This window comes from Varanus komodoensis, unplaced genomic scaffold (genome assembly GCF_004798865.1).
Source record: "Varanus komodoensis strain SLA01 unplaced genomic scaffold, ASM479886v1 scaffold63, whole genome shotgun sequence".
Lineage (NCBI taxonomy): Eukaryota > Metazoa > Chordata > Lepidosauria > Squamata > Varanidae > Varanus > Varanus komodoensis.
The window spans coordinates 2,199,032-2,213,841 of record NW_025336259.1 but is presented as its reverse complement, the minus strand read 5'-3'; the positions used below and the strand labels follow the sequence as shown (position 1 = coordinate 2,213,841).

At 49.6% G+C, this 14,810-nt stretch overlaps 1 protein-coding gene across 1 annotated transcript in view; it reads left to right on the top strand.

Annotated features, from left to right (window-relative positions):
- LOC123033537 (retinal guanylyl cyclase 2-like) overlaps positions 1-9,034 on the top strand; it is a 36,874-nt gene extending 27,840 nt beyond the window's left edge. Inside the window, exons 15-18 of the mRNA XM_044450179.1 lie at positions 816-990; positions 6,849-6,947; positions 7,819-7,913; positions 8,945-9,034. Coding sequence (XP_044306114.1) covers positions 816-990; positions 6,849-6,947; positions 7,819-7,913; positions 8,945-9,034 — 459 coding nt within the window. The remainder of the gene's footprint in view (positions 1-815; positions 991-6,848; positions 6,948-7,818; positions 7,914-8,944) is intronic.
- Positions 9,035-14,810: the final 5,776 nt, after the last annotated feature.

Genomic DNA, 14,810 nt, shown 5'->3' with positions numbered 1-14,810 from the left:
AGGAGCACGCGTCTTTTAATTTCTTGGCTGCAGTCCCCGTCTGTGGTGATCTTGGAGCCCAGGAAAATCAAATCTGAGCCCAGAAAAATAAAATCTACACTATCAAACAGCAATTAAAATCAGGGGCACCTGTCATTTCATTGCTATAGTAATTGTTATTTTTACTTGTATGTTGAGGTCTATTTTTATTTTTGTCACCTACCTGGGGAGACTTATAGTAATGCGGTGGGATAACAATCAAATAAATACATATAAATAGATGGACAGCCAGGAAAGAGGCACGGAGCGCTATGGGATGGATGCTGTTGAGGGGCTCCATGGCTAGACTGGTCTTGCCCCACTTGCTGCCCCCTGAGAATTGGACTCCAATGCCCATAGCTCCCAGCCAGTGCAGCTATCTGGGTCAGCTGCAGCAGGGGACTGGACCTGCTGGCCTTCATGGTCCCTCTAACCCTACAATTCCATGGTTTCATGATTTCACAATTCCACAATTCCACGGTTCCATGATTCCACAATTCCACGATTCCACAATTCCACAATTCCATGATTCCACAATTCCATAATTCCACGATTCCACAGTTCCATGATTCCATGGTTCCATGGTTCCATGATTCCATGATTCCACAATTCCATGATTCCACAATTCCATGATTCCATGATTCCACAGTTCCACGGTTCCACGATTCCACAATTCCATGGTTCCATGATTCCACAATTCCATGGTTCCATGGTTCCACAATTCCATGGTAAGTGGTTCATTGAGTCCAACCATTTGTAATTGCCCTCTGGGGGAATCTGTCTCCCCTGATTTCCAGGTGGAGACCATTGGCGATGCCTACATGGTAGCCTCGGGGCTGCCCAAGCGCAACGGGCACAGACACGCCGCCGAGACTGCCAACATGGCCCTCGACATCCTCAGCTCCGTGGGCTCCTTCCAAGTGAGGCACCTCCCCGGCGTGCCCATCCGGATACGGATTGGGCTGCACTCAGGTAACCTTGGCGACGAGGCAGGGGCATGTGCAGCTGCCTGGGTGAGGGACGCGTGGCCTCGCTGGGTACAAACTCCCATCAGCCCCAGCCAGCATGGCCAGTGGTCATCGAGGGTAGGAGCTGTAGTCCCCGGACTTCCAAAAGCCACTGGTACTCGACTCCTTTCATAGCCTATTGAGCAGCTGGGGAGCTGAGATCTTCTGCATCCATTACACGCCTGGATCGGAGGAGGGTCGCGGTGGCTGGAACAGCATCGCAGAAATGCCAGCGCGCATCGCGTGGGTTCCAGTGTTTCCGTCAGCTGCCGCACTTTCAAATCAGCAAGGGAGGCCTTCTCCTTGCGCACCTGTGAGAGCAGCTGGGTGGGCGATGACACAGGAAAGGGCCTTTTAAGTGGTGGCCCGCAGCTCCCGAATACATCGCCGTTGGAGGTTTGCAAGGCCACGTCAGCGCAGGCTTTTAAGAGGGCCCTGAGCCCATCGTGCGTCACGCCGGCCTTCCTCTGGTGATGCCTTGTGAGGCTGCAGGGCTCTGTTGTAAATTTTATGCTATCTATACTGGCGTTTGCTGTTCTTTAGCAGTGCCATTGGGATTTCTTGTACTGGTTTTGATTTTGCATCACTCCTTATTGCATGCTTCCTGGAAGAGCGAGATAAGACGCAGGGCGATCTCAGTAGGTTAGAACGCCAGGCAGAGAACGACAGAATGCAATTCAACAGGGACAAATGCCAAGTCCTCCACTTAGAAGCAAGAGACCAAATGCGCTGCTCTGAGTTGGGGCGCACTTGGCTCAACGAGGCTGCAAAGGTGAAGGACCTTGGGGTTGTTGCAGAGCTCAGTGTGAGCAAACCATGTGACGCAGCTGCAAAAAGGGCAAAGGCGATTTTGGGCTGCACTAGCAGAAGCATCCCTTCCAAAACACAGGAAGTGCTAATACCACTGTACTCGGCACTAGTCTGACCTCCCCTGGAGCCCTGGATCCAGTTCTGGGCACCTGGGTTTGAAAAAGATGCGGAAGAGCTAGAAAGGGTAGAGGGGGGCAACCAGGCTGATGCAGGGACTGGAGGCAAAGCCCAGTGAGGCGAGATTGGGAGAACTGGGCCTGCTCAGCCTCAGGAAGAGAAGACTGCGGGGCAGTGGGACAGCCCTCTGCAAGCACCTGAAAGGCTGCCACAAAGAGGAAGGACGAGATCTCTTCTCATCCACTCCAGAGTGCAGGAAACGCAATAATGGACTTAAAAGAACCCAGATTCAGACTAGTCACCAGGAAGGATTTCCTCACTGTCGGTGCAGTACAACAACCGGACCTGTTACCTGGGAAGCTGTGGGCTCTCCCTCGCTGGAGACATTCGAAAAGCATCTGGACAGCCCTCTGAGTGGGATGGTGTAAATTAGTGTCCTGCAGCTGCCGGGGGTGGACCGGATGGCCTTCTGCCTCTTCAGACTCTACCATTTTATGATTCTATATTTTCATGCTGTGCACTGCCTTGAGAAGGCTCCTACTCTGAAAGGTAGCCGAGAAATATTTTAGATAAATAAATTGGAATAATGCCCTCATCCCGCCCCGCATGCATGTTCAGGTTCAAGCGCTGATAAAGCTGAAAACGGTTCCTATATGCACCCTATCAAAATGTTTTGGTAATGTTTGTACAACGCACAACATGTTTGCACCCTACCAAATGTTGCTGCGCAGAGTGCTTTTGCGCAGGGTTCCACCCCATCACGCCTTCTTCAGTGATGCTCTGAAGGCGAAGGACACCCCCCCCCCCGCCCCGCATCCCACGCCTACAGAATATGTCAGTCTCCACTGTGGCGTTTCCGTTCTCTCCTTCCCCTTAAGCTGTTCCTTGATTTTTCTTTCTGTTTTGGTGCTTCTGTCCTCTTCGGGGTTGTCCCAGACCTTGCTGATGCCGCCCTCTTGTGGATGGAACCGGGCACAAGGGTCCGTGCTTGGAGGATGGGTTCCCCAGGTGGGAAAAGGGCCCTTCGCACCACTGAGCTATGGGCTTGTTAACGGAGAAGTCCGAATTCGGCTATCTGGCTGGGTGGGTGGAGAAGAGCGCAGGCGCCTTGGCTCCTCACCCCACAATCCCTTCCGCAGCCAATCTTTATCTTGCCAAGACAAGCAGCTGGACTCGGACGGCCATGCAGAACTGGGGGAGAGGTAGATTTCCTCCATGCGAAAGGGCCTGGGTGGGTTTGTTTGTCGAGACCCTGCATTTTTGGCAGTGTGCCACCCAGCACAGTTCCAAGTTTGTCTCTCTCCCAGGAATCCTGGGTGCGTGTTTCAGAAGATTAGCCTCGTTCACCTACCCAGCCCTCCTGGCAAGCTGCCACTGGTAAAGGAAAGTTTCAGGCGGACGAGGCAAGGTCTGGGTTCATGGAGGAGAAAGCTGAGCTGAAAGGTGGCTTGCAAAATCTTTCTTTTTGCTGGGAATCCTGTTGGCTGAGAGAGGCAGGCCGATCTAACCACCAGACCACACTGTCTCTGATAGTGCTTTGAAAATGCAAAATGATGTACGTCCTCATTAAATCGAATACTGGATTAATGTCTCCAATTTTTTACGTTTAAAAGAAAAGTTTATAGTAGAGCTCAGGTGTGGGATTTTTTGCTCCTTTGGAAAGGAATGGAACCTTACACAGGGATGAAGCTGCAGCCAAGTAAACATAGGTCATCTTGATGATTTTTAAAATTGGATTTCCAGACCAAAGAACTGGAGGTTGGGTGGTCTGTATCTTTGCCAGGAACTGCAAGGCATTTAACTGACTTTCTGCCATCAACTGGAACACATGTTTCTGCCTGACAGTTCGTCACCGGTTCAGTGAATAGTTGCTGTCTGCCTTTGACATCCCACGAAATCTGCCATCAGGATCTGATATTTGTAAATGGATAATTTGACACGGGGTACGAGTCGGAATCCAATACTGCCGAGTATTTAGCAGTATTTAATGGCTGGCTGATGTTCAGTGGCATGAACAGCCAAGGATGTTTAGCGGTTGACATGTTTGGCAGGGTGTCATGGCGGCCTCAGCCTGGGGGGCAAGGGATAGCAATCCCCCCCCCCAAGAAGGCAATAATTTTGCTGACATGCAAAAGTATTTGACAGTTTCCAGCAGCTGCTACAAAACCGGATTGGGGGGACTCCACGTTCAGTCCCAGGGTCTCCTAGCCTTGCCTGGGAGGCCCCACGATTCTTGGCACGGCGGTTCTGAAATTCTTTGACCTTGGAGCTGCGAGTCCCCCAAGGGAAGAACTGAGCCTGCTTTCCCCACCCAGGTCATGACTGGGCCTGGGAAGGGGAAGACGGAGGGGAAGGGGAGACTGGGTGTGGGGAGCAGAGCGGGGCGGTTCTCCTGAGAACTTCCGCTGATTTCTGCCAGCTCCCCAGCCTCCTGCACACTGCACCCCATTTTATCTAGGTGGCTGGAAAGAGCCTTCTGTACCAAAGGCCAGGTGTGGGGTGTGCTGGCGTTTTTCGTGACTGCACCTTCTTTCAGGTGAAGGATGCGTGCATGTGCCAGAGGTTTCTATGCACCAAGAGCTGGGGGTGTAGGATTGTGCTGTTATTGTCAAGTCGCCAACATGGAACCGTGTCCACTCTTTGACAGCTCAGAACATCTGACATTTTATGTGATTTGCTTTAATGTGATGGTTTGTGATTTTTTAACCACCTTTGGTGCTAGGTGGAAAGGTGGGATGGAGGAAATCTGAATAATAGCAGGAAAGCAATGAGAAAAGTCAATAGGGAAAGAGGGCAAGAAATCTGAATAACAGCAGGGGAGCATTGAGAAAAGTCAATAAGGAAAGAGGGCAAGAAATCTGAATAACAGCAGGAGAGCATTGAGAAAAGTCAATAAGGAAAGAGGGCAAGAAATCTGAATAACAGCAGGAGAGTATTGAGAAAAGTCAATAAGGAAAGAGGGCAACTTGGCACTGCATCTAACGGGATTATGTTGCAGGAACGGAAGTGTCAGCTGAACACCAGGAGAAATGTCTGATGGCAAGGACAATCCCACAACAGCCTGCGTGGGCCTGCGAAAAGGAACACTCATCCCAAAAAGCTTACCTGTAGCTAAGAGGGCCATTTTTTGGGTTCCCATCAATGACAGATTTCCTAGGAATTTCAACCTGTGTTCCGGGCTGCTTTTGTGCGATTCGTCTAGTCTGGGATGGCATTGTGGGATGAGATTTTGCATACTGCAGAACAGCACTTGTCCTACTATATGAAAAGTAGTTTCTTTCCTTATAGTGTTTATTTTTATTTGTATTATTGTTCTGGTTATGGTTCATATTGATTTGGGTTTTTCCATGCTAATACTTTTGGATCCCTCTGTGTGTGTCTCTATGTGCTTGAAAAATGCTTCAAAGCTATTTTTGTGGCTGGGAGAAGTGCAAACATGGTGGTGGGACGTTGATGATGATGATGAGGAGGAGGAGGATGGAGGAGGAGGAGACAAGAATTCTAAGTTACAGAGAACAATCCTGTAACCCATAGACCAGGGATCCTCAAACTTTTTCAGCAGGGGGCCAGTTGAAAGGTGCTGGTGCCAGGTGCAGGCCAGAAAGGTGGGCTGGCGGTGCACACAGCCATTGAGGGGGTGGGGGCGGTGTGTGCGGCCCGTGCGCTGAGGCGGGGGCAGGGTGCGTGGCGAGGACTGGGTGGGTGGGCAGGCACGCGTGGTGAGGGGAGGGGAGGCAGGCGCGTGAGGCAGCAGCTTGCTCACTTGGAGATGGTTTTTGCCAAGCAAGCAAACTGCTGCCTCCCTGCGCACGGGGCGAGACGGGCGCGGGCACGGCGGGCCCAAATGGCATGGTGGGCTGGATCTGGCCCCGGGCCTGAGCTTGAGGTCCCATGCCACAGACCGTGGCTGAGTTCACATGCCACAGCAAGCAGCCCTGCCTGGCTTCCACACCCTGTGTGGGTTTCTTCCCTGTCTCGTCCTGACAGTCCTGTTGCTTCCATGCTGGTGTGGCTTCCATTCTCCCCACTCACTCCTCCTACGGGTGGCATGCATCCCATCAGCCAGCATGCCTGTGCGTCAACGCTACACTGGATGGCTAGAGTGGCCCCTGCTGCCTCTGCCACTCTTTCCAGGGAACTCTGTGGTGGCTGCATGCTAGGACCACGGAATCCACGTCGCTGAGTTCAGATGACCATAAAAACCATGGTGGAAACCACGGTGCAGACCACTGTTTCTGCTCATTGCTTCTAAATCCAAACGTATAATGCTAAACTGCTCCAACAGGGTTTGGATCACACGATGGACCATCCTGAGTGAGAAAGCACCATGGCTTGCTGTGTCTTGCAAACCCACTGGCATCTGGGTGTCCGGAGGACTTTTCAGGGTGCCACGTCCAATGGTGGGAAACCGCTCTGCTATCAGGGCCGGAACTCTGTGCTCAGCAAGCACCAGCACACGCAAGCTCTGCTGGCATGAAAGACCCTCCTGCGTGTTTCTCTGACGCCGGGAAAGCAAGCTTGGAGGAGGGGGCAATGCCAACTGGCACTGCCGAGGTATGGGGTATCCTGCCGCTGCCTCAGCCCCTTCTCTCCACATCCGAAGTGCCCCTCTTACATGGCTGAAGCCACCCATCTCGCTGCTTTGCGAGGGGGAAGCAGTGCAGCCCCCACCTTCCCTGTCACACTTTTCCGGCCTGTGTAGTTTGGAGGGTTACAGGCATCCACATCACACTGCACCCTGACGCACACATTTCTGGAACAAATCTTCACTTCCAACGTGTGAGCCCCGAAATCTGAAGGCACCACACTCCTGCCTCTTTGCAAATATCTGCCTTGGCTTTTGTGAGCAGCCTGTTGACAGAATATCTCTTCTTTTCGCTTCCCCCTTTTCCCCAGGCCCGTGTGCTGCAGGGGTGGTGGGGCTCATCATGCCCCGGTACTGCCTCTTTGGGGACACAGTGAATACAGCTTCCCGGATAGAATCCACGGGCTTACGTAAGTATTCCATGGAATTTTGGGCAGTCGTTTTGGGGAGCTTTCTTGCAAAAAATGGGGAAAGTGGGCTGCTTGTTCGTTTGTTCCCCTTTGTGGCCCTGTTTCTTCCACCAGCTGTTGCTCAAGGTGCTGACAATGTCACACAGATACAAAAGCATGTAATGTTGTGCAATGAAGTAGCAATGAATGCAGAGTTAACCCCGCCCCCTGCAGAACCCTAATTTTTTTTAGGCATCTGTCAAATTCTGCACCCCCCCCCGCCCGGTCTGTTTGTTTTTAATTATGGTTTAGAATGGTTTAAACTGGTGTTGATGTTTTTGTTATTTTTTTAAAATAAAGGGGTTACCTTTTCATGCATTGTAATTGTATCTTTGGATATATGCTATGATTTAGTGATACTTACAAATATGTTCAGCAGGACAGAAATGCATTAAATAAAATATGAATAAATAGAACAAGTCAGACCAGCCCCACATGGGTCCCTTTCCTCTGTGACTTGGCCTTTTCACCATTAGATAATGAAAACAGATGCACTTGCTTCCAGTGACTGGGGCTGGGGGGGTGGGGCGAGGTGTGTGGCATTCCTAGAGATGTGAGACGGCCCAGGAAAAACCCGGAAAAAAAGGGAGCTGGGAGTGAGGAATGAGAAAAAATGTGGGAAGTGCCACCCCCATTTTTTCCCCAAAAGAATTTTTGGAAAATTCACAGATGAGGATACTTTCCTCCTTTTTTGTTAAATTTTGCATTTGAGCCTGGATGATCGCATCATCCAAACCCAGCCGGGATGTTTTTCAAAGATATACCCAAAAAATTATTTACAAAGAGCTCATGTGTTGGAGAGATCCATGGATACCTTCTTTTTAAATCTCAGCATTTCGAATTCACATCAGCCAAAGCACAATGAAAACACTCCGGAATCTAAATGAAGGGTATAAAATGGATTTCAGGGGGAAGACTGAACTAAAGGTAAGTTCCCTGGGTGGCTTTGGACCAGTCACTCTCAGCCGAACCTACCTCACAGGGCTGTTGTGACAGTAAAAATGGGGTGGAGGAGATCTTTGTAAGCTGCCTGGGAGTTCCTTGAAAGAGGAAAAAAGGCAGCGTAGATAATGCTATAATCATAATAATCGCTCCGGAAGGTTACTTCCAAATAGGCATAAGTCGGAATGCAGCTGGTCTCCTGAGGATGACTCAGAATAAGTCATGTCTGGGTTCAGGGGACACCATGACACATTGTGGGTAGAAGAACCCCTAGAATAAGCCATGGCTTGTTTGGGAAGCTTACAAGCCCAATGTAAGCCATTCCGGCAAAACCACGGAGGGTTCAGATGATAGGCTAACCCACCGTTAGCCACGATGGCTTAGTGAGTTGGTGTGAACCCGGTTGCTCCCTGTGTTGTAGGGCAGAGATGCAGAACCTCTTTCAACTGAGGGCCGGATTCCACTGGGGAGATGCTCTCTGGGGCCACATTCCAGTGGTGGGTGGAGCCAAAGACAAAGGGGCCGGGCCAAACTGTCTGAGGATTGCACCTTATGGGTCCTAGTGCCAGTCACTAAACCTCAGCCGAGGTGTTCCAGCCATTTAGAAAGGGAGTCACAATGGCAGAAAAGCTGGGGCGCCAACCAATGGTTGGAGCTTGGGGAATGGGGCTGGGGGCAGGGAAGGGGGCATGGGTGGATTTGGTCTGCAGGCCTGAGGCCCTGCGACCTTGTAATAGGGTTGGATGGCTTCCGCCAGCATGGCGCCCCCCATCGCTCGTCCCAGAAGTCACCTTGACTTGGGGAGCATTTTCAGATGGGACGTAACGGCTGCTGTATGAGCTGCTGGTCTCACTGAGGAAGGCTCCCAAGCATGATGGGAGCCAAAGGCCCAGCAAACACCTCTTTGCCACGAGACCCCTGCGGAGGGATGACTGCACTGGACAGATTTTGCAAAATTGCATCCGCGTTTTGGAGCATTTCAGGCGCTTGACAAGCTTCCGTTTCTGTGTCGGTAGGGCAAAGGCTTGGAAGATACATACTGGCTAGTAGGAAAGAAGGGCTTCATGAAGCCACTGCCGTGCACGCCTGAAGTGAAACCGGGGTGAGTAGGGCTGAGAGCTTCAAGGGGCTACATGGATGCAATTCCTGGAATGACAAGGTGGATCGAAAAGTATGCGAAAGTAAAATCTCCCTGCAGATTACACATTTGCACGGTAATTCTCTCTGCTTGGACTGGGAGGTCCTTGCGAGCCCGACAAGGTTACTCTTGAGTTTCCTTTAGAGGAGGCCAGGAGTTCGCTGAAATGTTTGGGATGGCACTGGTCAGATCAGGTCAGTTACGGCCTCCCCTCCAAGAAGAGAGAAGTGCATTTCTCACTACGCCCACGTCTGGACTATGACACGTCAGCCCAGGAGTGTTGAACTGCTTCCAACGCAAGAGTTGAATCCGATTTTGGAGATGCTTTTGGGACAGGTATCCCAGTGGTGGGAGAGGCGAAAAAGGGGCAGGGTCAGAACATTACAGAAGCACCAGCAGAATCCATCTTAAAGCCCTCATGGCCATTAACCAAACCTTAGCAGAGACATTTCAGCATCGTAAAATGGGGAAAAACTCTAAAAGCATTGGCAGCCAGGAAAAAGGAAATGAGGCTGGAGGAATGGGGATGGTCCCCTAGGACCAGAGGGCCTGGTTTAGTTCACAAGACTGAACTTCAACATTGGTTGTTGTTTAGTTGCAAAGTTGTGCCCGACCCACCCCTTGGAATCCACCCAAGCCCACACCCACCACCCCAGTGACCCCATCCAGCCACCTCATCCTCTGCTGTCCCCTCCTTCTTTTGCCCTCAATCCTTCCCAGCATTAGGCTCTTCTCCAGGGAGTCCTTCCTTCTCATGAGGTGGCCAAAGTATTTGAGTTTCATCTTCAGGATCTGGCCTTCTAAAGAGCAGTCAGGGTTGATCTCCTCTAGGACTGATCGGTTTGATCGCCTTGCGGTCCAAGGGACTCGCAGAGTCTCCTCCAGCACCACAATCCAATGGCCTCAATTCTTAGACGCTCAGCCTTCCTTCTGGTCCAGCTTTCACAGCCATACATTGCAACTGGGAAAACCATCGCCTGGACTATCCGCACTTTTTCTGGCAGGGTGATGTCTCTGCTTTTTAGTATGCTGTCTAGACTTGCCATAGCTTACATACCTAACCCTAATTTATAGGACTGGCCCTACTTTATTAATACTACTACTATTATTATTATTTACATTTTTACAAATTCTACAATTCTTGAGGCAACAGGTGGGCAACAGAATGTTATTTGAGACAAATAAAATAAAATTAAAACCTTCACACTCTGCAACCCAGCATGCCACAAAGAAGGGTCCTATCCTAGGTTTCTCCCTGACTTGCTGGATTTTTAGATCCGGGGTGTGCGTGTTTTTCTGTTTGTTTATTTATTCATTTAAAGTTTTTATATGCCACCCCATCACTAAAAGTCTCTGGATGGCTTACAAAGAACAAAAGGGCATTTGATCTCATGTGTGGATATTCTGACACACTTCTGGGCAGCCATGAGTCCGATCCCTTGCGGAAAAGCCCTGGGAATGAAGCAGAAAGATGGAAAATGAGAGAAAGAGAGGGAGAAGAGGGGAGTTAAGGAGTGGAGCATAAAGAGCAGATACATTCAATGTGGGTCGGAGGCTGCAGCCTAGGTGAAAAGGTGAGTCTCGGGTCTGGGGAGCTTGCAGGCTGTGAATCCACTGGCCCAAAAGCAGATTTGCAAAAGCTCCAGGGAAGCTCCCAGGATCTGGAAAGACTCTTAAAAGTATTGGCAGCATTTGACCTCCCATGTCTGCAGCGAGAGGAATTACAGATCTCGCGGACCTCAAAAGGTTTATTTATGGCTTTAGCATTGAGCTTGACACTGAGGGAGTCCAGGTCTCTGAAGAAGTCAAGAAGGACCCTCTTTCTCAGGCTATTTTTTGTGGAAGACTGGTGTGGGGGGGGGGGGGGTCCATTTGAGCAATGTAATCCCTGCAGAGAAGGGAGAATAAAAGATGTTTAGACTACAGCAATGGGTAATGCGATGGGAAACGTTCATTTCCTAAAAGGTTAACCCATTTCTCCCCTCTTTTCCATTTAATTTCACAGACTTTTCTAGTTTTCCATACTGGCCTCCACCGTTGTCCTTCAAGATTTTCCCCTCTTGCCTCTGGTGGTGGTTGTAGCAGCAAGATTCAGTTCTATGTTTGTTCCTGAAGGCTGCCATTTTGTTTACCCAGAATGCTTAGCCCATTTTGTCCTTCTGGGGCATTCTGGGTGAAAATGGCAGCCACCACAAACAAAAGATGACCTCCAGGGGGCGCTCACAAACTTTCCCCTGGAACTTTTCCCCAGAAGAGGACAGTGTCCAGAGCATTTGGACATGGGGACATGGTCTTCCATTCTAGGGAATCCTCAGAGTTCAAGGGATGTTGAACATTTCGAAACAGTTCTTGTGGCTCTTGTCTCAGTGGTGGACAGGGGCAAAGATGCCAGCTCATTTTAGTGGAAAGCTCATGTTGCCATCACTAACTCTTAGGAGAACCAATTCAACCTTTTAGAATGGAGTGGGGAAAATGCCACAAAAGCTGGGACATGGCCAGACAATTGCTGGTTGGGGGGAAAGGGGTGGAACCGGGGGAGAGAGCAAGGAATCCGGAGGGTAGAGATGACCCCCTCGTGTGAAACTGCACCCCTGCGAAGTCTCATCTAAACCTTCTTACTGATGTTTGAGAGAGCCGCTTCCATCCCATCAACCCACCCAGTAACTGGGGCCATTGGAGAGCAAGTTTCTAGTGATTCAGTCTGGAACTAGGTCCAGTCAACCTGGAGAAAAACCTCCTGCTCCCTTTTCTGGCACTTCTTGACTGTGCTGTCCATGCAGCCTGCAGCATGATGTTCTTCTGGTGCTCCACAAACCATCTTTATTCAAGCTGGCTCCTTTCCTTTGGTTGCCCAGCCACAGTTCCGATGGATATTCTGTTTCCGCTTGTTTTCCCAAAAACTTTCGATGAAGTATTTTTTCTTAGATAGTTGACCACCCTGGAACCTGGTTTGATGTGTGACAGTAAGCAAAGGTTTGAAAGCAACTAATGCTGTCCCATTGCTCTTCCCTGTTTGCAGGCAGCCTTGGCAAGACATCGTTGCTCAAGAAATCAAAGCTGCTTTGAGGCACTCTAAGGGAAAACTCACTGGTAGGCGCAGCAAAGATCACTAAACTGGCAAAGGGACAAGCACAAAAGGAAAGGATCCACCATGCAATGAACGGATGTTGCTTTAAAACTGGAACGGTGGATCATCAGATTTAAAAGTGCATCGTTCTGTTCTGTTTTATACTGAGATCTGGTCCATCACACAGCATGCATCACTTTTATGTTTGGTTCCACGTAGCTACTGCATGCGCAGGTTTTTAAAATCTGTCCTCCGGAGTCTGTCTTTCTGTTGTCTGTTCATCCACAGAATCGGATTCCCTGTCGCTGTAAGATTTATGCAACTTCACTGGCCTTTGACAGGGATCTGTATTTTACTTAGCTCTGAGTACAATCAATACATGCAATTGCACAGTAGATGTTCTTTACAGCTGAGGAAAGACCAAACTTTTACACAACAGGGTGTGTGCGCATTGCTGTATATATTAGGGTATTTTCCAGTAGCATTCATATTTTCTCATGGCTAAATTTGTGTGCCTATCTGGAAGGTTAAGAAAAGGTCTCCAAGCTCGTGGAATCCACACAACGAATAAGGAGTTGGTCTGCTGTGGAATCCACAGGTCAAATTTGCAGAAATTCAAAGTCATTTCAGATGCCTTCAGGATCCCCAACTACTGGGAAATAATTTTACAGAACTACAACGGAAAGAAATGCAGGGAATTCTCTCTTCTGGGGAAGGCGTTAGGTTTCCCGGGTGGGAGAAATATTATACAGGGCATGGCAGAGTGACATGGATGAATCGAACATTGTGGCTTTGCTCAGTTGCTCGTTTTTTCCAACCTTATGTTCACTTTCTCTTGTTTCCACTTCTTTGTGCAACTTGTTTTCCATGGCCGCGTGATGATTCACAGTTTTGTAGGCAATTATACCTAATAAACACCATTTTTTGCAAGCAGTTTTCCTAAGAGTACTTTTCTATCAGTTTTCCGTAGCGTACACATTTTTGTACGCATTTCTTGCTTTGAAAATTGCACGGGTGTGAACCAAATGAGTAGCTCCCTTGCTCCCTGGAAGTATGGGCCACTCTCCTGACGACTTTCGTGCCTTGGTTTCCCTCAGGTGTTAACACCTGTGGCTGGCTGTATCACACGCGACGGAGGATGGAGGCTCACACACCGAATGTTCCTCCAGACAAATGCAAGGCCGAATCGAGCCTTAGAACTCCCCTCTCTAAGTGCTCTTCTGCTCTGTGGAAGCCCATCTGCTCAGCAAGGCCTGCACACTGGGGCCAGAGTTCAAGGCTGGGTTCCCAGTTGCCCTGAGAGTAGCAGGGGGTGAAGAGCGGGAGAAGAGGCCTGGTGGTATCTGAGTGGGCAGACTATGGCCCACCAGGATGGAGAACGCTTCTCTTCCACTTCCTCTTCCTCCTGAGGCAGGGAACAGTTGGCCAAGCATGTACATAGTTAGAGATGCTCATTTTATGCACATGATCTGTGCATTTATTGCATTTATTTATTATAGTTTATGCCACCCTTTTTCCTGTCAAGGAACTCAAGGCAGCTTACTTATCCCCACAGCAACAACAACCCTGTGAGGTAGGTTGGGCTAAGACTCTGGGACTGGCCCAAAGTCACCCAGGGAGCTCCATGGCTGAGGGGGAAATAGAACCCAGATCCCCCGAGCCCCAACACCACACTGGCTCTTCTTCTGTGTCCCCTTCCCTTATGCAACCCTGGCCAACCTCCGAGATCGCCAGAGGAAGCGCCACTACGGCACGTCACTGCCTAATTCCTCCATGGCTGACCTTCTCGGTGGTCATGCCCACCCTTGGGAAAATCCTCCCCCACGCAGTTCAGGGGGCAGAAAATGTGGCATGCTTCAAATGCTCCAGCCTATCTGGCTGGGGATGCTGGGAATTGTACAACTTTCTGTCCAAACATGCATAGGATTGTCATGTTGCCTCTTGCTTTGCATTATTATTCTAATACTATGTTTTAATACTTTATATTTTAAATGAAAGTTTAATATGTATATGTTAATATAAATTGGAATATCATGTCCAGTTCTGGGCACCAAGATTTAAGAAAGATGCAGAAAAATGAGAAAGGTCCAGAGGAGGGCAACAAAAATGATCCAGGGGTTGGAAACGCTGCCCAAGAGGAGAGACTGGGGGAACTGGGCATGTTCAGCCTTGAGAAGAGAAGACTGAGGGGGACATGAGATCCCTCCATAAGTACCTCAAAGGCTGTCACAAAGAGGAAGGTCAAAATCTCTTCGTGCTGATGCCAGAGTGCAGGACACGGAATAATCAATTCAAGTTGTGGCAACCCAGATCCAGGCTGGGCATCAGGAAGAGCTTCCTCACTGTCAGAGCAAGACGGCAGTGGGACCAGCTGCCTGGAGAGGTGGGGGGCTCTCCCACACTGGGGGCATTCAAGGTGAAACTGGGCAGCCACCTGAGTGGGATGGCATGAATTGGTGTCCTGCAACAGCAGGGGGTGGACTAGATGGCCTCCATGGCCCCTTCCAACTCTACTATTCTATGATTCTATATGGATACCTTAGGGATTTTTTCAGATTTGTGCTACAGAGATATCACAAACAAACAAACCCATCTATCCTTTTTCTTTAAAAAAAGCTGCTTATTCCCAGTCAAATACACTTAGCATCAGCAGAGCAGAAACAATGTCCATTCTATT